A 25,023-nucleotide genomic window follows, 5' to 3' on the forward strand; every position below is an offset into this window, starting at 1 on the left:
AGAAAGTAAAACTGGGCGCATGAGAACGGTAAATATGTGGGTAAATATAACTTTTTTTTGCTTATCTTAAATTTCTTTAAAACATTCATAGTGATCCTTTTGGGATAGCTGGAAGCTAGGACTCTTCACTACATTCCATTTGAGTACCTTATAAAGTCAACAATAAATATCGAGTACTCGATAGGTAAAATCCTATTGCCTTATCAGATCCTCCCTCCACTCTGCTCTGGAGAACTGCAGGATACTCTATGATAGGTAACATTAGGAAACTCCATTGTTGCCCTAACCGGTTTGGCTCAGTGGATAGAGCGTCGTCCTGTGGACTGAAGGGTCCCAGATTCAATTCCGGTAAAGGGCATGTACCTTGGTTGTGGGCACATCCCCAGTGCGGGTGTGCAGGAGGCAGCTGATAAACGTTTCTCTCTTGTCGATGTTTCTAACTCTCTATCCCTCTCCCTTCCTCTCTGTAAAAAATCAGTAAAATATATTTTAAAAGAAAAGAAAAAAAAACTCCATTGCCCTCAAGATTCTAGTCCAATATAATTGAGGTATTAAAGAATTCCAGGAGTTTGGAGAAAGCAAGAAAAAGGTGAAGTATATTCCCTTAACTAGGTCCTATTAGAAAATGTTGAAGAATTTTTCACAAACCACTGTAGTTCAAACAATGAATCAAATGCCTAAAGAAATGCAAGAATTTCCACACTGATACACTGAACTAAATAAATAAAATTACTCTGCATTACCTCGTCTTTTAAAACTCTTGAAAAATATATCCCTTTTTTAAGAAGAGAGGAAAAAAAAAAGGAAATTCTTTTACTAAATATATTATGCTATACTAAATTATAATACTTAATTTAAGCTATAGATTAGGTAATATTATAAAACAAAGTAGGGCCTGATAGCACCACATTCTAAGAATTGATCAAGTTTAACTACTTATATGTAATTTCTAAATGTCTGGGCCATTAATATTCAGCTGTTTATTTTAATTTCAACAAATTTCTTAAGAAAAATTAAATATTGCTTCAATTCATAACAAACCATCTTACTCAAAAATAACTCAAGAAAACATAACATTAAATAAAAGGCAAAGTCATTAGAAGCCATCAACCCACGTATATTTCTTACCTTGGCTTAAAATTGTATAACACTCTTTAAACCAAGTAGTAGGTGTATAATTACTTTAAAAAAAATAGCAGCTGCACTTAAAGGGATAATTTTACAACATTACCATTTCACATAGGACTGGGTAAAAAAATTACAAATATAACACAATAAAATATGAAAATTATATGTGACATATAAAGATCAATTATGCAGTAGAATTTTAAATATAAGTATATAAGTGTGGGTTTGTTTTTGTTGTTTTGTTTTGTTACCTGTTTTGCAATTTCTCTTAAACAGGCTACTCCTTGTTCAAAATTAGGGAAAGCTACTGAGCCATACTTTTGATATTCAGGGATTGGTCTGATTTTTATTGTAGCTTCTGTTATCACACCAAGAGTTCCTGAAAAAGAAGGGGGAATAATCCAATATGTCACATGCCAATTTTCTAAATCATATTTAAATCTATTTTATCTATTTATTCAATTAATTTATTCTATTATTCATATTTAAATCTATTTAATCTATTCTGTGGGAATTCTAGAAAAACTAAGCAAATTTTCTAATTTCTAAGAAGTTTATAGAATACATTTTTCTTGGTTATATATAAATTTTAAAACATTTTTAAGGTTACCTTCTCCAAGAAGGGTATTTTTAAATAGTTTTATGCCCGACGGGCATAGCTCAGTGGTTGAGCGTCAACCTATGAACCAGGAGGGTATGGTTCAATTCCGGTCAGGGTACATGCCCGGGGTTGTGGGCTCAATCCCCATGTGGGGCATGCAGGAGGCAGCCTATCAATGATTCTCTTATCATTGATGTTTCTATCTCTTTCTCCCTCTCCCTTCCTCTCTCAAATCAATAAAAATTCATTTTTTAAAAGTATTACAACTTACTAAAAGAAAAAGATATTTGAAAAGCAACAGGTTTTTGTATCTTATATGCATTCATGCCTATTTTTACTGTGAGAACAATTTATTGGGGACAAAAAGAACTTTCCATGAGCACTTAAGATGACAGAAGAAATTAGAGGGACCATTACCACTTGCCTTTTTTCTTAAGAATTCCTACAAGGAAAAGACAAAGGCAAAGGAGATGCCCTGGTATGAAACAAAACCCCCCAGATATTTAATAGACAAAACTTATCATAAATATATAGCACAAGAGGACCACCAATGAAACAAATATTCTTTTCTTTCTTACATGGAGGAGTGGGGGACACATCAGAGAAAAATAAACAAGTTAAATGTAACTACATGATCTATATATCTATACTACAATATTTGAAGAGACATGGCTTAAAACAATTGTATTCACAAGCCAAGCTTTTCAAATCAGTGGTTTCTAATATACTAATGATAAAAATTATTAATACTATTAGTAAACTGTGAATTATAAAAAAAGAAAAAGGAGTCAACCGGTTTGGCTCAGTGGATAGAGCGTCAGACTGCGGACTCAAGGGTCCCAGGTTTGATTCCGGTCAAGGGCATGTACCTTGGTTGCGGGCACATCCCCAGTAGGGAGTGTGCAGGAGGCAGCTGATCGATGTTTCTCTCTCATCGATGTATCTATCTCTCTATCCCCTTCCCTTCCTCTCTGTAAAAAATCAATAAAATATATTTAAAAAAAGAAAAAGGGAAATTTTTGAAATTGTGCAACTTCACTACAACACTTGAAATAAATGAAAAGTATTACAAAAATCAAAGCTCCAAATAAATTTATAATATGCCTAAAATAAAATGTCAATATATAATACAAGATTAAAAAGTACTAAGCCCATAAAAAGTAAATTATATTAAATTAGATCACATATAGGGAGATTTCCTACTGAGATATCAAATGTGGCCCTATTATGACATGTAAAATCACAAAGCTCTGCAATTTTGGCCCAATTATATATATATAAAAAAAAGATCTACCTTGTCCATTTTAAAAGATAAGAAAAGTGATTCGATTTTCTTTTATCATCTTTTTTGAATTATAATTCACAGACCATAAAATTCACCCACTTAAAGTATAAAATTCAATATATGCAACTTCATTAACCATAATCTAAGTTGATTTTTATCACTCCAAAAAAGAAACCTATCAAACAATCATTCTCTATTTCCCACTCCCTACTCCCCTGACACACACACCACAGCTCTAGACAACCACCAATCTATTTTCCGTCTCTATAAATTTTCCTATTCTGGACATTGTATATAAATAGAATCTTAAAATATGTGGTCTTTTAACTGGCTCCTTTCACTTAGCAGGGGTGGGGAACTTTTTTCTGCCAAGGGCTATTTGAATATTTATAATATCATTCGGGGCCATTCAAAATTATCAACTTAAAAATTAGCCTGCTAAACATTTTATTAACTCACCCCTAAAGCCTTGGCAGGGCCAGACCAAATTATTTCTCAGGCTTTATACAGCCCATGGGTTGGACGTTCCCCACCCCTGGTTTAATCGATCATGCTTATGTAATGAAACTCTGTAAAATAGCAGAAAATGTGGTAAAAGGTAATTGGAAGGACATAGGTAAACTTATTAGAGATGTCAGCAAAACTGTAGGTCAGTTAATTTGCCTGGGTAGGAACAGTGGGGATACTGGAAGTCCTAGGCCATGGTCGGCAAACTGCAGCTTGCCCCTTGAGTGTGGCTCTTCCTAAGCCTTAGGAGTACCCTAATTAAGTTAATAACAATGTACCTACCTATATAGTTTAAGTTTAAAAAATTTGGCTCTCAAAAGAAATTTCAATCGTTGTACTGTTGATATTTGGCTCTGTTGACTAATGAGTTTGCCGACCACTGAGCTAGAGCAATCAGGCAAGAATAAAAAAGGCATCAGAATTGAAAAGGAAGAAGTAATAATGTCTCTATTTGCAGGTGACATGATCTTATATATAAAAAATCCTAAAGATTCAACAAAAAAGCTCTTAGAACTAATCAATAAATTCAGTAGTTACAAGATACAAAATTAACATACAAAAATTAATAGCGTTTAAATACACTACCAATGAATTTTATAAAAAACAAATAAATTGATCCCATTTACAACAGCATCTAATACAATAAAGTACTTAAAAATTAATTTAACCAGGGAGGTGAATGATCCCTACTCTGAAAACCACAAGACATTGATAAAAAAAATCAAAGACACAAGTACAGTAAATAGAAAGGTATCATTCTTCCATGTTCATTTACTGGAAGAATTAATATTGTTAACACGTCAATACTAGAAAAAGCCATCTACAAGTTCAATGCAATCCCTATCAAAATTCCAATGGCATTTTTTACAGAAATTAAAAAAAACAAACCACCACTCCTAAAATTTATGGTGGTTGGAACCACAAAAGACCCTGAACAGCCAAAGAAATCCTAAACCGGAGGGGTCACACTTACTAATTTCAAGCAATATTATAAAGCTATAGAAATCAAAACAATATGGTATGGGCACAAGAACAGGCATATAGATCAATGAAACAGCACAGAGAACCCAGAAATAGACCCAAGCCATTACACTCAATTAATATTTGATAATGGAGGCAAGAGCATACAATGGAATAAAGACAGTCTCTTTAATAAATGTGTTAGGAAAATTGGACAGGTATATGCAAAAAAATGAAACTAGACCACCAACTCACACCATATTCAAGAATAAACTCAAAATGGATAAAGACTTCAATGTAAGCTGTGAAACCATAAAAATCCTAAAAGAAACCATGGGCAGCAAAATCTCGACACTTCTCGTAGCAGTATGTTTGCCAATACAACTCCTAGGGCAAGGGAAACTAAGGAGAAAATAAACAAATGGGACTACATCAAAATAAAAAGCTTCTGCAAAGCAAAAGAAACTATCAACAAAATGAAAAGGAAACCCACTGCATGGGAGAACAACCTGGCAATGATACATCTGATAAAGAGTTAATATTCAAAATATATAAGGAACTCATACAACTTAACAAAAGAAAGACAAACAACTCAATTAAAAAATGACACTTCTCCAAAGGGGACATACAGTTGATCAAGAGACATATGAAAAAAATTCTCAGTCACTAATCATCAGAGAGATGCAAATTAAAATGACAATAAGGTATCATCTCACATCTGTCAGATTGGCTACCATCAACAAATCAACAAATGACAAGTGCTGGTGAGGATGTGGAGAAAAGGGAGCCATAGTACGTATACTGCTGGTAGAATGCAGATTGGTGCAGCCACTACAGAAAACAGTGTGGAGTTTCCTCAAAAAAATTAAATATGGAACTGCCGTTTGATCCAGTGATCCCATTTCTAGGAATATATCTTAAGAAACCTGAAACACCAATCAGAAAGAATATATGCACTCCTATGTTCATAGCAGCAAAATTTACAATAGCTAAGATCTGGAAACAATCCAAGTGCCCATCAGTAGATGAGTGGATAAAAAAGCGGTGGTCATTTACACCATGGAATACTATACAGCAGTAAAAAAAAAAAAAAGATCTCTTACCCTTTGAGACCTAGAGAGTATTATGCTAAGCGAAATAAGCCAGTCAGAGAAAAACAAGTATCACATGATCTCACTCATATGTGGACTCTAATGAACAAAATAAACTGATGAACAAAATATATCCAGAGACATAGAAACATGGAACAGACTACAGAATCTCAGAGGGAAGGCAGGGTGGGAGGGAAGAACTTATATGCATATATGCATAAGCCATGGACACAGACAGTAGTGTGGTGAAGGCCTGGGGGTAAGGAGGTGATGGGTGCAGGTTAGAAGGGGTCAATGGGGGAAAAAAAGGGGACGTCATTACCAACAAGACAAACAATAACAAGTATTGGAGAGGTGTGGAAAAAGGGAACCCTCATCCACTGCTGGTGGGAATGTAGGCTGGACTAACCACTATGGAAAGCAGTCTGGCGATTCTTCAAAATAATTAAGAATAGAGCTACCATATGACCCAGCAATCACACTCCTGGGTATATATCCAAAAAACTCTAAATCATGTATTCACAAAGATATATGCATTCCTATGTTCATTACAGCATTATTCACGGTGGCCAAGACATGGAAACAACCAGACTGTCCTGCGATAGAGGACTAGATAAAGAGCATGTGGTACATATACACAATGGAATACTACTCAGCCATAAGAAAGGAAGAAATAGTGCCATTTGCAACAACATGGATGGACCCTGAGAACATTATGCTAAGTGAAATAAGTCAGTCAGAAAAAGCTAAGAACCTAATGATTTTGCTCATATGTGGGATATAAAACTGAAACTCATGAACACAAACAGCAGTGTGGTGGTTGCCAGAGGGAAGGAGGTAGGGAGAGAAGAGAGTCCTAATATAAGGTGACGAGAAGATTTGAGTTTGGATGGTGGTCACATGATGCAATATACAGATTTTGTAACATAGAAACCCACACCTAAAACCTATATGTTCATGTTGACCAATGTCACCCCAATCAATTTAATAAAATTAATTTTTTAAAATAATTTTCAAATATGTTTTTAAGAAAATTAAATGCTTTGCCCAGGTGGTGTTGCTCAGTGGTTGAGCACCAACCCATGAACCAACAGGTTCCTAGTTGGATTCCCAGTCAGGGCACATGCCCAGGTTGCAGACTCAAGGATGTGCAGGAGGCAGCTGATCTATCATGGTAGCTCTTACACATGCATGTTTCTATCCCTCTCCCTTCTTCTCTTGCTAAAAATCAATAAAAACATTTTTAAAATAAAGAAAATTAAATGCTTCAATTATTATTTAATATAAAATATAAGTATTTGCTTGAAGTAAATAAAATCTTTCATAATTTGAAAATATACTTTCAGGGGACTTCAAGGCAGAGAAGAATGGCAGTCATTTGATTCTGAATCCTCTCCCTCTACTTAACCCCCCAAAAAACCCATAAAAATCAATCTTATACTCAAAAATAACAAATTTCAAGGAAAAACAAATAAAACCACTACTATACCTTCAGTATTACAAAGAGACAAAAAACAAAACAAAAAAACCATTATGACTTTCAAATTACCTGTAAGCAGAGGTTTTTAAAAAATTCCAAAAGACCTTCTACAGCCTTCCAGCTGCTACAAGCTTGTAAGAGCAGAAAATAAGAGGAGGCTTAAAAGATCACAAGAGCCCTAACCAGTTTGGCTCAGTGGATAGAGCATTGGTCTGCGTACTGAAGGGTCCCAAGTTCGATTCTGGTCAAGGGCATGTACCTTGGTTGTGGGCACATCCCTAGTAGGGAGTGTGCAGGAGGCAGCTGAATCCATGTTTCTCTCTCATTGATGTTTATAGCTCTCTATCCCTCTCCCTCTCCTTTCCTCTCTGTAAAAAATTAATAAAATATATTTTTTTAAAAAAGATTGCAAAAGAAAGAATATAGAGTAGCAGAGGACTTGGAGGAAGCACAGTCAAAATCAACCCCAGAATGCAAAAGTGCAACAGAAATGTTAAAATATTATACAAGGTTTGGTAATCCATAGCCCTGGCTACTGGAGGGGTTTGAAAATGGAGGAACCAGAAATGGCAGCCTTAGAGAAACAAGGGGCATATATTCAAGGGAACATCATATTTTGAGAAGTGTGGTACTCCTTGCAGATAAAGCAGTGAAGGGAAATATTAAAATAAAAAAGAAAAATTACAAATCTCATTGAAATGAAAGATACACAGGCATGCCATGCCTTCTCTTAACAAAACCACCATCATCCATAAAACAAGGAGCACAAAAGAGGTTAGAAGTGACTAAAAAAAACAAAATAAAACAAAGAAACACTCTCAAACTAGGAATCCTTTCCAAATAATAAACAGGAACAGAAAAGCAGACCAAATCCATAAAAGCCTATTGGAAAAAATCAGAAAATGTAAACTGCCGGGAGCCGGTCCATCCTTGCTGTTTCAAGGGACCTGGCATATATAGCATACTGTTCTTAATATGTTTGCTCCCCTTAGCGCTGTGTGTTTTAACCAAGGTCACCTCTCTGAGAAAGGTTGTTTCCCCAGGTAGGAATTTTTCCCTGAAGTCAGGGAGGGGATGCCTCTCCTAGAAAGGTTGTTTCCCCAGGTAGGAATTTTTCCCTGAAGTTAGGGAGGGAATAAAACCCCTCAACTAAGTGCCAGGCGGGTAATTAATCACTTTAACTATGAACAATCATGCTTAAGCTACATAATCTTTACTCCCTGGAATGGAGATAAGAAACGCCCTAACCTTTGTAATAGAGATTGATAGGATTGAATCAACTGGTATAAATACAGATGTAATAAGACAGCAAGACACAGAACTTAGGAGACAGAAAGAAGACAGCACCTACACAGAACCTACAGACAGAAGAACTTCGCTGGAGAGAACATGGCAAAAGATCCTGGACTGAACCTGACTACAGAAATTGGCAAGAGAACCTGACTAGAACCTGGTGACTGAACTTGGCTGGAGAACCTGGACAGAACCTGGCTGGAGAACCTAGCGAGGGAACATGGCTACAGAACCTGGCTGGAGAATCTGGAGAACCTGGCTGGAGAACCTAGCAAGAGAACATGGACACAGAACCTGGCTGGAGATCCAGAGCAGAACCTTTCTAGAGATCCAGACCAGAAGTTGGCTGGAGATCCTGGCTAGGCTGCTGATCAACTGAACGCTGTCTTCGTGTCCTTCCTTCTTCGCCGACTCCGTCCACACCTTTGGGGACCCCTGGACCCGCTGGGGTTGGACCCCGGCAGTAAACAAAAACTTTTCTGTGGGTGAAAAGCTCCCCCTCCCCAAACCAACCATGATTCTAAAAACTGTAACACATTTCAAACTGAAATATTGTCAAACAAGTATTTGGGGAGATGAAAAAATTCCTAAGTCAGAAATATAAACACTAAAAACTTAAGTGGACAAAAAACAAGAAATAAAATAAGAGATGACCAAACTCAGGAAAGAAACAGAACAGCATAGATTCAAATGAAAATTTAATAAAGAGCATTGAAGAAAGATAGAAAAATAACCAAGAGAATGAAAATGAAATAAAAAAAAAAATAAATCAAGAAAAAAGGTCAGAGAAAGAGTGGTTGAAATGGAAAAGAAGGAAAGGAAATCAGATATATGTATAAGAAAAATAAAAACAATGGGAAAAACCCCTAATATTTAACCCTACAATCCAAAAAAAATTTTCCACAAATAAAATAAGATCTGAATTTTTACACAGAAATGGTATACTAGGTACCAGAGCAAAATGACGGGGCAATAAACTCTTGAGTTGTAAAAGCAGTAAATTTTAACAATAATGAAACAAAAAATTCTCAGGGCCTCCAGGCAAAAAAGAGTAAACGAGTTACAAAGGCAAGAAAGCTGGCATCAGGGTTCTTTAAAACAACACACAGTGGAGCAGCATTTTCAAAAAACAAGGAAAGAAAGTGTGACCTAAGGATTATTACATCCACTCAAGCCGACCTGCAAGTATTAAGGCCATAGAAAACCAGTTTAGAACATTCCAAAACTCATGTGATATACATCTGTGCCTCTCTTGAGGAATCCATTGAAGAGTAAGCTTTATTTAACCAAAAGGTGACTAGTAAGACTACAAAAAAAGAACCAAAGTAAGCCTTTAACCTATTTCATCCTACAGAAAAGGCTAAAAGGTGGGTCATGGGTTTGGTTTGGTTTTTAAAACAAGTACTTTTAACCACTTTCCAAATAGAAAAGCAAATCATTGTAGGTTACTACTAGTAAACTCCATACACAGGAAAAGAATACAAAGCATTTCGAATGCTTTGACTATTTATTATAATTTTCATTATATTGATCATGTTAGAGCATTTAAAATGAGAAGCTGCTTGTTAAAATAAACTACAAGAAATTCATAACACCAAACAAGACAAAAACATTAAAGTGGTTAGTCACATGTGTAACTTAGTAAGATAGGGGGAAAATGGGACTTTTTAATGATAATGCTTTCAAGATTGTCCTCAAATGATTTAACTGCAACAAAAGAAAAATATTATTAAAGTTCAAGGAAAAGTTTATGATTCACAGTTAAGGCAGGAGGTTATTATTTAGATAGTTGAAAATAGCAAATAAAAATACATTTTATAAAAGAATATGATTTCACATAAAATTACTTACTCAATCATGCTATCTCCTAGCCTATTTTAGGATGAGTTTACATCCACATACATACAGACATGGGGATTAGGGACCATAAACACACTTGTAAAGGTCATTAATGCCAAAATAATAAAGTTACAACAATAGTGATAAATTTAACGTTTACTGAGTACTTACTGCATGCTTATAAACTGCTTAGCATAATCTCATTTAATACTCACAAAAAGCTTATTAAGATTTTTACTTTATTATCCTCATATAATAGCTGAGGTCACTGGGAATAGAAAATTACCTAATTTACACAAAGTTACAAAAACATAAGTATTGAAATCCATATCTAATAGATTTCACAGTTCATGCTCTTAAATCATTATGGCATTCTTCATGCACATTTGTAAGAAAATTTCATTTAAATACAGTAATTTACCCTAGCATATATGTTTTTATACATATTTATTATATTAATGAGTTTGTCTTTCTTAAATTTATTCAATAATTAACTAGAAGGAGGCAGTCCAATTTTTTAAATAAAGTTCAAAGTATTTTAAAAGGTGTAAAGACCATATTATCTCTAACCCCGATAGCCTTTACCACTCTGCCCTTCAACCTGCTGCCCACTCTACCCTACAATTAAATCTTATGTTCCCATTCTACTGAAAAACTGAGAGCTTCATAAAGCAGACATGGTTCTTTCTTACTTCTAAGCCTGCCCACATGCAGTTTTCTCTGCAGGACAATTCTCTCCCACCTTATCCCTCAACCCTGTCTGAAATTACTTTCTCCTTATTAACCCTACAGGACCACTTTGAGCATGGCTTCTCTTGGGAAGTCTTCCTAATACCCATTCATATGACCTTTTGCCTATATTTTCCAGTGTTTACTTCTATTAAGGAATTTATTGAACTGTATTATTATGGTCTATTATTACCTGTGTCCTGAGTGTGCCAGCATAGTACCTAGCAACCAGAATTTTTAAAATGCTAATCAATGGGATTTAAAAAATGTCTAAAGTTGTTACTTGAAAAGATAATTTATATTTATAATTTCTGGCACTTATTGTTATTCAATTTGACATCTGATGGAAAAAGTTACATACTTTTAGTTAACTTTCAGATGATGCAATAGTACAAAAAGTCCCAAAATAATAGAGAACTGTATTATTTAAAGGAATTTAACATTTTATTTTTGTCATTAAAACTGTTCTGTTTTTTCCTTAGAAGAGTATGCTGATCAGAAAAGGAATAAGAACAAACAAGAAAAACAAATAACAAAAACTCAGACACAGACAACAGTATGGTGGTTACCAGAGGGAAGGGGAATGGGGTAATAAAGGGTAAAGGGGGTCAATTATATGGTGATGGAAGAAGGTGTGACTGTGGGCACACAATGCAATATACAGATAACGTGTCATAGATTTGTACACTTGAAACCTTATAAAATGTTATTACCCAATGTCACCCCAATAAATTTAATTAAAAATATAAAAAATAAAAATTCGAAAATTAAGAGTAAACTGGGGAGATATCTTGACAAAAGTTTGTTATTGGTTGTTATGAAAAAGGCCTAAACTATTCCACTGTTCATAACTCAGTAGTTGACCTCTAGCATGTCCTAAGACACATACTAATAGTGTGTTTTTCCCTCCTTGATATTAGTGCCAAAAGTTAGAATTTACCCTAGGTTATTATAAACTGTTTTTATCCATGTGTATAGCTAAATGTTTCCAAAATCTATCTTCTTTTCAGCCTGTACCACCTTCTGAAGTAAGTAATGAGTTCCTCTGCTAATTTAGAAACCCTGTTTTATCTTATTTCTCTGTATTTAAGGAGTTTCCCTTTCTACCATTCTAAGAATTAAAAAATGAGCACATGTTCACCTTCAATTCACAGTGCCTACATAATAGTTAATTTGCAAAATAGAAGAAAGATTAGCTTTTTTCTGATTGGTATAGGAATTAAATATTTGGAATAAAATAGAGAACTACATTCTAATCTATACAACATCAAGTAGCCAAGCAAAGGATACCACTTCAGTAGTGAAAAAAATAAAAGACCAACATAAGTTTTAAAAGTATATGAATCAACAGAATTTTAAATTCCTCTTAAACAAAGCAAACAGCAATAATAACAGATATAATTATAGAAAGACAAGTCATGAAACAATACTTTATCAGCTGTTTCCCCCTAATTATTCAGACATTAAAGAATGTTATAATATAAAATGTTAAAGGAAACTATTTTAATCCTAACAACTACTTTTCTTAATATTATTAAAAACTCTAAAAGAAAAATCAAATAAAACCAAAAAGACCAAGCTGTCTCTAAAACTATAAAAAAGTAAAATGTAAAAGGAAATTTAATAAGATGTCCTCTTAATAAAAACTTTATGAAGTACTCAAGTAATGAAACTTAAAAAATATCACTATTATTTAAATATATATGTCTTTCTTTCAAATATCTGATATCACAATATCACAGATTCTCACAAATCTGAGTCAGTAACATGTATTTTTTCATAATAAATTTGCAGTTATATTTACCTTCAGATCCCATGATGAAGTGATGGATATCAGGGCCTGTTGACATACGAGGTCCTTGACAGCTTTTTTCTATTATACCTCTAGGTGTTACCATTTTTATATGAACCACCTGTTTAATACAATGCATGATGTAAATTCTAGACATTTGTCAGTGACTGTTGTGTGTGTACACACATCCAGATATTTATATAAAACACTACTTTTTAAATATTGGGTTAGGTAATAAATGTTGCTGCCCTTCAGAATTCTAATATCTTTTAGTAATTATTAAACTAAAAATAAATTTTATAAACTTTTAAAGAGGGACAAATCAATCTAAGATTCTTATTGGTTTAGGTATATTCATTATCTTAGGAACACCTTAAGCACATTTCTTTGAACCAAATTTAGTCTCAGGTTATCTATGTAGCAAAGAACTAAAGGACAGAAAAAATAAGCAATGATTATATTTTAATAGGTTCAATCTTTCACTTATATTTAACAATATTTATGAAACATTATCATTCATCTCAAACACTGCTTAGAATTCTAAAACAATATATATTCTTGACTTATCCCCTCCTTCAACGTAGCTAATCTGCCTACTTAGTAAGAAAGAGTGAAAAGATTAAAGTATTAATTATGATCAGGTCAAAGTTGGGATGCTGAGGGAGATCCTGTGACTGAGTTAAAGAGGGAGAGAGACATGTGTGTGATATATCTGTGAGATATGTTTCACATAGGTGAAAAATTAAGTACACTGTGTGGGGGAGGGGTTGTCATTCAAAAATAGTTTCTGAGATCTGAATCCGAAATGGGTAGGTAAAAATCCAACACATTTTTGGAATGATTTTTGAACAAATAAATAAAGTCTATGTACTGTTGAAGAAAATGAGCAGAGAACATCAATAAGCAACTTACAAAATAAGAAATAAAAATTGCCAAAGAGATCATTTCAAAAGTTTACATTTACTAGCATTAAAGAAATTAAAATTAAGGCAAAATATAAATAAAGAGTCCAATAAAATAAGGATTCTCATAGTGCTAGTGGGAATGTCAATTGGCACAAAATTCCTGTAGAGCAATTTGGCTATAGGATACATAGATTTAAAAATGTTTAAGCATCTTGTCCAATAATTCAAGCTCTAGGAACTTACCCCCCCAAAAAACATTTAAAGATGTATGCTAAAAAGTATTAATGAAGTGGATTATTTTCCCCCTTTGTTTTTGATAGTTTTGAAATCAAGAAAACTTATTAATAAGGAGTTACTTTAATAAACTATGAATTACCAACAAAAGAATTATATGCACTCTACTTAAATGATGTGCAAACCTATGTTCATTTACATATTAACATGTCGATAATATAATTTAAAAAGCAGAATAAACATGGTATGATCCTTTTTATATTAAAAACTAGATATATCCATATGTTTGTGAGCATGCTTAGTAAATGGTCTGTAAAGATAAGTACAAAGATATTAAAAGTGTTAGAAATTATTTTATTTAGTTAATATAATAGCATATCTGACTTTCCATCTGTGTTTCATAACTGAAGAGTATACCAAGGAATCTTTCACAGAAGCAATGGATTATTGCTGATGGCCAAGAGCTTCAACTTTATAGCAAACCATAAAAATCATAATCATTTAATCAAATGATCAGGAAATCATTTATGAAGAGATAATCATTAAATTAAAAAATATTTGAGCCAAACCAGTTTGGCTCAGTGGATAGAGCGTCGGCCTGTGGAATGAAGAGTCCCAGGTTCGATTCCGATCAAGGGCATGTACCTTGGTTGCGGGCACATCCCCAGTAGGGAGTGTGCAGGAGGCAGCTGGTCAATGTTTCTCTCTCATCAATGTTTCTAACTCTCTATCCTTCTCCCTTCCTTTCTGTAAAAAATCAATAAAATATATTTAAAAAAAAATATTAGAGTTGGACTATAATTAGAATTCCTTAAAATGACCTTAAAAACAAGTAGCAACCAGAATGTAAGATGAAAAGTTTATCCCATAACATACAGAAAGCACCAACACATCTCAATTTTCAGGTTATAATGTTAAAAATTTATACTAACCATCCTCAGCTCTTTTCAAACAACTAAATAGGTATTAGTATCATTATTTATTGTACTTGAAAGAATTATGCAACAATATTGATTAGAGAAATACTTTTAACACAAGAAATTTAATGTTTTTCATGAGTTCTACTCTAACCACATAAAGGAATGTATTAACTTCAGCAGTTTTCATAAAAGCAATTAATGGAAATTAAGCCAGTTTCAGTGGAAATTATATATTATAAAAAATTTTATGTTAAAAGTAAAATATGCTAAGTAATTACTAATGCAAATAAGTACATTACGATGTATGCTTATAATTTATGGCCCTTAAATTTCTCTAAAAAGGATGAAAATAAATTTAGTAGTACTAAATATAGCAATCTGTCAAATATTTGCTTAACTCTGATAAAACTCTTAATAATACAATAGCAAAAGGATCAAATTCTCTCTCTGAAACTGAGTTTATTTTCATTGCAAAATGAAAATTTGATTTCCAAAAGTCAGTAAAAATATATATAAACAGGATAATGTAAACATTTAAAAAGTATTCATAATACAGACAAAGTCTTAAATTTCTGATGTAACTATAAAGAACCAAAATTCATTAAAGATTTGATATTTCCAGTAATGAAGATATTGATAAAAATGTTGAAATTTTAGATTTGAAGAGCAAAGCTAAGTAACTCTAAGAATAATGTTAGGAACATTACTAAGCACTTAAATAAATAAAGCACTTAATCTCTTGTTCTCCCTACCCTAACTTTAATAGTCTCATAAAGTTATTTAAAATTGTTATCAAAATATTGCTGATAAGGAAACTAACATTTTGGAAGCACCTACTGTATACCAGGAACTAAGAATTTTCATTTTATGTCCTTTACTTCTTATAACTCTATACAGCAATTAACATTTATTTATTCCATTTTACAGAGGAGGAAACTTGTTTAGAAAGGCGAACCAATTTGCACAAGGTCATACAACTATCAGGTCAACTACTAAAAGTACAAATGGAACAAACGATACATAATTCCTAACCAGGATGCCCATAGTTGTTACACTATCAAAATAATTGTCAGCCCTGGCTGGTTTGGCTCAGCGGGTAGAGCACTGGTCTGCAGTCTGAAGGGTCCCGGGTTTGATTCGGGTCAAGGGCACATAACCGGGATGCAGGCTCGATCCCCAGTAGGGGAAATGCAGGAGGCAGCCATTCAATGATCCTCTCTTATGGATGTTTCTATTTCTCTCTCCCTCTCCCTTCCTGTCTGAAATCAATAAAAATATATTTAAAAATAATAATAACTGTTAGAGCACAGACACCAGATCAGTAAAACAAAATGGTGTGTGCACACAAAACATTAGAGGTTATATGGCCACTCACTAGAACATTTTCATTCAGGCTCTTTAACTCTATATAGAAAAATTATTTTTTCAGAAGAATATAAAAATCTCCTAAGGCAAGAGTAACAATGATGAGATCATCTAAATAAATTGACTAAAATCTCGGTAGAGTTGAACACTGAAGCTCCATGAGGATTATCAAATAATATTTATATATTTTATATCAGATACTATGAAACATTTACCAAGCTTAAATATCAATCACTTGAAAAGGAGCACCCTTAAGTAATGACCACTGCACAATCAGTGTTACCATAATCAAAATAAGTATATTTCTGAGGGGACTCCACCATCCAACTAAATTTTAAAGGCTTACATCACTTTATAATCTCTATATATTAATCAATGATTATAAAATAACTAGAAAAAATTTACCAGGTCTTCAATATTGCCATAGATATTCTTCTTCATGCCTGATGCCCGAGTAGATACCCATCCTCCCACAGTGCTGAATTCCATGGAATCTGGTTCATGACCTGTACAATAACCACTTTCTTTAAGCTGAAAAACAAATATGTAATGTTTTACTAGTGAAAATGGTCCCATTTCACAAAGCACTCAACATATTAACTCTTCCCACTTTTAAATCCCCATATGTCACTGGAATTTGGACTCATTAAAACCTATATAGAAAAAGAAATACTTGTTTCATCATACTTGTCCCCCACAAAAATGTTTAAGCTTTTGCGTCAAGGAAAACTTTGCAAAACTAAGATGTGGTCCAAAAAGACAGTTGTATTTTTCCCAAGTTCACAAGACAATCTTATTCCTTATATCCTTTTATTTTAAAGCCAACTACCCACCCTACTATTTTTTTCCACAAAGAGACCATGTAAATACTTATGGAGATCAGATTATGCTTAAACAACTGCCAACTTCACCTAAACACTTTCAATAAATAAAGCACTTAATCTCTTGTTCTCCCTACCCTAATATAATATGCAGCAGGCCTGCAGAAAATCCAAGCAAATTGCCTGTACTTAATTCTCTCTAGGAGTCATGTGTTTTAATGTACAGCCATCTGGCCAGGTTTCCTGCATGTAATACTGTCATTTATTTGTAATGCAGATCGTGCATTCCTGTACATTAAATAGTCACTTGTTTCTCATTTTTCTATATTAGCTTGGCTTTGCCAGCTGCACAGCACCTGAGGTTGAATGGATGCCCTTTACTGTAACACCAAAGCCATTCCACTGAAATCATTTTTAAAGACTCTGCCATCTCATGTCAAACAGTACAGACACCACCATCTGCATACCCACTGTCTACTGCACTCAAGCCCATCAATCTGTGTTGACCATTTGATAGTCATCCAGTTAAGCAACTGCTTCCATTTTTCAAGTAAGCCATGCATAGATGTAGAATATGCCAGCTATGTCTGTATCCACATATTTAAGTATGGTATGAAAGCTGTAATCCAAAATTTGAGAGCTAATTAGGTTAAATATAATTTGTTAGCTTTCCCACACAAGCAATGCAAATTATTTACCTTTTCTAGGTTTGTTGCTAGAAAAACAAGGTTTAAAAACATATCAATTGTTACATAATAGGATTTTTTCACTAAATATTTAATATATTTATTTAATTTTAAGAGGTTAATAACCACCCACAAGAAGGTAGCTTAAATACATGACTGAACAGGTTAAAATGAAGATTATCAAACTGTTATATTTCTTTCCTAGCTTCCAAACAATCTATATTCATATTATTTCTTTTCAAAAGACTACTATTTCTCAAATTTTCTGAAATTAGGAGAAGGAGAAGAAAAGATATTCATGGAAGCTTAGATGTGCTAGGTACTGAACAGGAAGTTTTCATATATTCTCAAGACAAAAATCTCAACATTACCTATACAGAAGCAAATAATTACACATTTAAATTATTTCTATAAGTGCATACAGAGTTTGGGACTCTATGTGCTTCCAGGACTTGTATATCTATTTCCTTCACCAGGTTAGGGAAGTCTTCTGTCATTATTTTTTAAATAGGTTTTCAATTTCTTGTTTTCTGTGTTCTCCTTCCGGCACCTTCATGATGTGAAAGAAAGTTGATATACTTGACGTTTTCCCAGAGGCTCCTTACACTATCTTCATTATTTTTTTTCTTCTTTTTTTTTTTTTTTCTGTTCTGATTGGGGTTTTTTTGCTTCCTTATATTCCAAATCGTTGATTTGATTCTTGGTTTCATCTACTCTACAATTGCTTCCCTGTAAAGTATTCTTTATTTCAGTTAGTGTAACATTCATCTCTGACTGGTTCTTTTTTATGGTTGCTATGTCCTTTTTTTATGTTGTTGAAGTTCTAAGTTTCCTGTGCATCTTATAACCATTGTTTTGAACTTTGTATCTGGTAGTTTGCTTGCTTTCATTTTATTTAGTTCTTTTTCTGGGTATTTCTCCTTTGCTTTCATTTGGGACCTTTTCATCTTCACATTTTGGCTGCTTCACTACGTTTGTTTTTGTGTATTAGGTAGAGCTGCTATGTCTCCCAGACTTGGTAAAGTAGATGTCCTGAAGGGCCCAGTAGCACAGCCTCCCAATTCACCCAAGCTGAGCGCTCGAGGTGCACCTGTGTGGACTGTGTGCATTCTCCTGTTGTTGTTGAGCCTTGATTGCTGTTAACGTCACTGGAAGAGATTGACCCCCAGGCTGATCAGCTGCAAGGACCGGCTACTACTATAGTGGAGGAACTGCTGTGCAGGAACCAACCCTATGGAGCAGGACTTGCTTCAGAGGGTTTTGGTGCTCACTGAGTCCACCCATTGAGTGTGTCACTCGTGGAGGCAGTAGGATTGTAATCTGGGGTGATCTGAAACGGTCTATCGAGTGTGTGCAAGGTCAGCCTTGGTCTGTGCCCTGCCTGGGGCTACTGGCATGAGCTACAGAATGATCTGCAGATGGCAGCTACTTGTTCTGGGCTTAGAGGTACCCAGGAGAGACCAAGCTGTGAACCAAGGCTAGCTGCCACTAGTGCGAGGTCTGAGGCCACTTAGCAAGAGTTACAGAGTACACAGAGACCAGATGATGCTTGTTTCAGAGATTTTAGGAAAGTCTGAAGCATGAGCCAAGACAGGCCACTGGAAACAGCATGGGTTGGCCCACAAGTTGGGTGGGCAGAATTTTAGGAAATCACCAGGGTAGGATGAACAGTGTGAGCCAGGCTGATGGGGGCTCAGATATAGTGCCTGCCTGCTGACTCTGAGGGGGTTGTCTCAGAAAAGGAAAAATGGCCTCTGCCAGTACTTTTGCCTGGCATAATTGTGCCCCACCCCAGCTCTTGCCCTGATGCCAGATAATTCAGTTCCTCCCCATATGTCCCTGGTTCCTTACAAGCTGCTGTTCCAGTGCTAGAGCTCATATTTGAATATGAGAAAGTTCGTGCGTAAAATTTCCTAGGACACCAGGAGCCCTGTTTCACTCAACCACAATCCCCACTGGATTTTACAGCCAGAAGTTATGGGAACTTCTCTTCCTAGCTCTGGAACCCTGGGCTGGGAGGCCTGGTGTGGGCTGGGGCCCCTTGCTCCTCAGGGGGGTCCCTCCACAACCAAGATATCCTTCCCAATTTTAAACCACCATATGTGGGTGTGGGACCAGCCTTTCCATGTCTCCACCCCTCCTATCAGTCTCCATGTAGTTTCTTCTTTAAATCCTTAATTGTAGGACCTCCATTCAGCTAGATTTAGATGGTTTTGAATGATGGTTGTTCTCCAGTTTAGTTGTCATTTTGATGTGGTTGTGGGAGAGTTTGAGTACCACATTTACCTACGCCACCATCTTAACCATAAATCTCTCAAGTTGTAGGTATTAAATGAGTGCAGTATATTGCATGGCAATTATATCTCAATAAAACCACTATAAAACAACTAAATAAAAATAAATGATTCCAAGGATTTAAGCCCAAGCTTCCCAAAGTACTGAATTCCATCAACTGAGAACGAGAAGGCTACAGAAAAAGCCAACCGTGGAGAAAAACAAAAAGTTTAAGACAGTGGTCGGCAAACTGTGGCTCGCAAACCACATACGGCTCTTTGGCCCCTTGAGTGCGGCTCTTCCACAAAATACCACATGCGGGCGCGCACGTACAGTGCGATTGAAACTTCGTAGCCCATGCGCAGAAGTCGGTATTTTGTGGAAGAGCCACACTCAAGGGGCCAAAGAGCCGCATGTGGCTCGCGAGCCGCAGTTTGCTGACCACTGGTTTAAGACACTTTGTCTAAAATGTGTATTAAATATGCAAATTGAGACACTAACTAAGCAACTGGATATACAAGTCTGGAGTTCATGAAAGAAGTGTGAGGTGATGATAAAAATTTGGGAGTCTTTGGCATGTAGAAGGAATACTTAAAGTCAGCTGTATTTGAATAAAACAGACAGTGCTCAATAAAAATTAGTGCAATGATACAAGTTCTAAGTACTTTACATTATTAATGTATTTCATCCTAATGAAAACCTTATGTAGAGGAATTATTATCTTCATTTTATAGATGAAGAAATTGAAGCATAGGGAAATGAGTCTGTAGGCAGGAAAAATATAAGTCACACATCCCCAGGCTATTAACTAATAAAATGAAGTAGCCAAAGATTTAATAAGCCTAAAAGCAAATTCTCAAAATTCATAATTGACATGTTAGTGACCGCCTTAAATTTTAAATATTTTAACATCAATGTAATTTAAAAATTAAAAAGATTAAAATCTGTGCTACACAACTACAATATATCTGTAATTTTAAAACTTCTAAAACGAAAAAGCAGGATGTTTTTAGCTGGTTACCTCAGCTGAAATAGAAACTGAAGGACACAGAGTTTAACAAGGAAGAACTTGAATTGGAATCAAAACAGATGTAGAAACTATATTATAGTCTACTAGAAGCAAAAAAGAAAGTTTTATTTAGAGAAATGAAGTAGTAAGTAAAATATCAGAAGTTCTTACTCTAAGAAAATTTCATTTAAATCTCAAAGAAATATGTTCCTTGAATTTTAAATCTAACCTTTTAAGAAAAAGAAAACTTGAGGTGCGCCGGCACAGCCGCGGAGACCGTGCCATCTTGGGTGACTGTCGCCGGCATCCAGAGACCAGCTACTAACCCGGCAACAACGGCTCTCAAGCAGCGCGACTACGTGAACTCAGAGGAACTCGGCTTCTCCCCACAGAAAGCAGATCCAAGCGACAGCGGCCTCCTGATCTCCACACGCTCTGTCTGAGGAACAGCTGCTGTGGGTGAAGCCTCCCTCCACCAGCCAGAAGAGCCACAACAGCTGTGAACAGCACCCATCAGAAGACCCGCTAACAACAGAGGAGCAGCTGCTACCACAACCGCCCAAGGAGCAACCACAACCCGAGGAGCCACTGCCACCTAGGGAGCAGCCACTGAACGACTCAATATCTATATACGTCAGTGAGATCAAACATGGGTAGACAAAGAAATCCCCAAAGGAAAGAAAAGGAGGACTCACCAGAAAAGCAGCTAAGTGATACAGAGGCATACAACATGACAGAAAAAGAATTCAGAATAAGGGTCCTAGAGTGCATACACCGGATGGAGGAAAAAATCGACAACTTATCCAAGAAGCAAGAAGAAACAGATGAAAAAATCGACAACTTAACTAAGACCCAAGAAGAAATGAAGTGCGATATAGCTGCAATAAAGAACACCATTGAAAGTATCAACAGTAGACTAGGAGAAGCGGAAGACCGAATTAGTGAATTAGAAGACAGGGAAGCAAAACACACCCAAACTGTACTTCAGTTGGAGAAAAAAATTAAAAGACAGGAGGAGAGCCTAAGGGAGCTTTGGGACAACATGAAACGAAACAACATACGAATAATAGGGGTGCCAGAACAACAGAAAGAGGAACAAGGATTAGAAAACCTATTGGAAGAAATAATATCAGAAAACTTCCCTGAGGTGGGGAAGAAAAAAGTCACACAAGCCCAGAGAGTCCCAAGCAAGGTGAACCCGAAAAGACCCACACCAAGACACATCATAATTACCATGGCAAATGTTCAGGACAAAGAGAGAATCTTACAGGCTGCAAGAGAGAGACGGAAAGTTACATACAAGGGATCTCCCATTAGATTATCAAATGATTTCTCAACAGAAACACATCAGGCCAGAAAAGAATGGACGGAAATTTACAAAGTGATGCAAAGCAAAGGACTGAATCCAAGAATACTCTATCCAGCAAGGCTATCATTCAAAATTGAAGGGGAAATAAGAAGCTTCACAGACAAAAAAAGGCTAAGGGAGTTTATCACCACCAAGCCAGCAATGCAAGAAATGCTAAAGGGACTGGTGTAAAAAGAAGAAATAAAAATCCCAGAAAGAAAACAGCCACACACACACAAAAAGAAATGGCTACAAACAAGTACCTTTCAATAATAACTTTAAATGTAAACGGGCTAAATGCTCCAACCAAAAGATATCGAGTGGCTGAATGGATAAAAAATCATGACCCATACATTTGCTGTCTACAAGAGACCCACCTCATTAGAAAGGACTCACACAGACTGAAAGTGAAGGGATGGAAAAATATCTTTCAGGCTAATGGAAAAGAAAAGAAAGCTGGGGTAGCAATACTTATATCGGACAAAATAGACCTCAAAGTGAAGGCCATAACAAGAGATACGGAAGGCCACTTCATAATACTAAAAGGATCAATACAACAAGAAGATATAACCCTGATAAACATATATGCACCCAATGCAGGAGCACCCAAATACATAAAAAATCTTCTGGAAGATATCAAAGGAGAGATCGACAACAATACAATCATAGTAGGGGACTTTAATACACCACTGTCATCACTGGATAAGTCCTCTAGACAAACAATCAGCAAAGATACAGCAATACTAAATGACTCACTAGATCAGATGGACTTAATAGACATCTTCAGAACACTTCACCCCAGTGCCACGGAATATACATTCTACTCAAGTGCTCATGACACATATTCAAAAATAGACCATATATTGGGTCACAAGCAAAGTATCCCCAAATTCAAGAAGATTGAAATCATAAAAAGCGTCTTCGCAGACCACGATGGCATAATATTAGAAATAAACTGCAATAAAAACAACCCAAAATACTCAAACACCTGGAAGCTGAATAGCATGCTATTAAATATTGATTGGGTTACCAATGAAATCAAAGAAGAAATTCAAAACATCCTGGAAACTAATGACAATGAAAACACAACAATCCAAAACCTATGGGACACAATGAAAGCAGTCCTGAGAGGGAAGTTTATAGCTCTACAGGCCTATCTCAAAAAACAAGAAAAAATGGTAGTAAATCAGCTAACTCTACAACTCAAAGAATTAGAAAGAGAGCAACAAGAAAACCCCAGAGTGAGCAGAAGGAAGGAGATAATAAAGATTAGAGCAGAAATAAATAACATAGAGACCAAAAAAATAATACAGAAAATCAATGAAACCAAGAGCTGGTTCTTCGAAAGGATAAACAAGATTGACAAACCTCTAGCCAGACTCACCAAGAAGCAAAGAGAGAGGACCCAAATAAACAAAATCAGAAATGAAAGAGGTGAAATAACAACAGACCCCACAGAAATACAAATGATTGTTAAAAAATACTATGGACAGCTCTACTCCAGCAAACTAGACAACCTGGAGGAAATGGACAAATTCCTAGAAAAATACAACATTCCAAAACTCAATCAGGAAGAATCTAAAAATCTCAACAGGCCAATAACTATGGAAGAAATTGAAGCAGTCATCAAAAAGCTTCCAGCAAACAAAAGCCCAGGACCAGACGGCTTCACAGGGGAGTTTTACCAAACATTCAAGGAAGAACTAAAACCTATCCTCCTCAGACTACTACAAAAAATTCAAGAGGAAGGAACACTTCCAAGCTCATTCTATGAAGCCAGCATCACCCTAATACCAAAACCAGGTAAAGACAACACAATGAAAGAGAATTACAGGCCAATATCCCTCATGAACATAGATGCCAAAATCCTCAACAAAATCTTAGCAAATCGGATCCAGCAGTACATCAGAAAGATCATACATCATGACCAAGTAGGATTTATCCCAGGGATGCAAGGATGGTACAATATCCGCAAATCAATAAACGTGATACATCACATAAACAAATTGAAAGAAAAAAACCACATGGTCATATCAATTGATGCAGAAAAAGCATTTGACAAAATTCAACACCCATTTTTGATAAAAACTCTCAGCAAGGTGGGAGTAGGAGGATCATACCTCAACATAATAAAAGCCATATATGACAGGCCCACAGCCAACATCATTCTCAATGGACAAAAACTTACACCATTTCCCCTAAGAACAGGAACAAGACAGGGATGCCCCCTCTCACCACTCCTGTTCAACATAGTACTGGAAGTGTTAGCCATTGCAATTCGGCAAGAAGAAGAAATAAAAGGCATCCAAATTGGAAAAGAGGAAGTAAAACTGTCCTTATTTGCTGACGACATGATATTATACATACAAAACCCTAGAGACTCCATCAAAAAGCTACTAGACTTAATACATGAATTTGGCAATGTAGCAGGATACAAAATTAACCCCAAGAAATCTGAGGCATTTCTATACACCAATAGTGAACTTTCAGAAAGAGAGATTATAAAAACAATCCCGTTTACCATCGCACCAAAAAAACTAAGCTACCTAGGAATAAACTTAACTAAAGAGGTAAAAGACCTCTACTCAGAAAACTACAGGACGTTGAAAAAAGATATAGAGGAAGACATAAACAGATGGAAGAACATACCGTGTTCATGGATTGGTAGAATCAACATCATTAAAATGTCCATACTACCCAAAGCAATCTATAAATTCAATGCACTTCCCATTAAAATACCAACGGCATACTTCAGA

At 35.5% G+C, this 25,023-nt stretch overlaps 1 protein-coding gene across 1 annotated transcript in view; it reads right to left on the reverse strand.

Annotated features, from left to right (window-relative positions):
- Positions 1-25,023, reverse strand: part of AGPS (alkylglycerone phosphate synthase) — a 144,368-nt gene that overhangs the window by 58,989 nt on the left and 60,356 nt on the right. Inside the window, exons 9-11 of the mRNA XM_081095871.1 lie at positions 16,535-16,660; positions 12,718-12,826; positions 1,380-1,507 (exon numbers count right to left, since the gene is read on the reverse strand). Coding sequence (XP_080951997.1) covers positions 1,380-1,507; positions 12,718-12,826; positions 16,535-16,660 — 363 coding nt within the window. The remainder of the gene's footprint in view (positions 1-1,379; positions 1,508-12,717; positions 12,827-16,534; positions 16,661-25,023) is intronic.

The sequence above is a fragment of the Myotis nattereri genome (genome assembly GCF_964212035.1).
Source record: "Myotis nattereri genome assembly, chromosome: 7".
Lineage (NCBI taxonomy): Eukaryota > Metazoa > Chordata > Mammalia > Chiroptera > Vespertilionidae > Myotis > Myotis nattereri.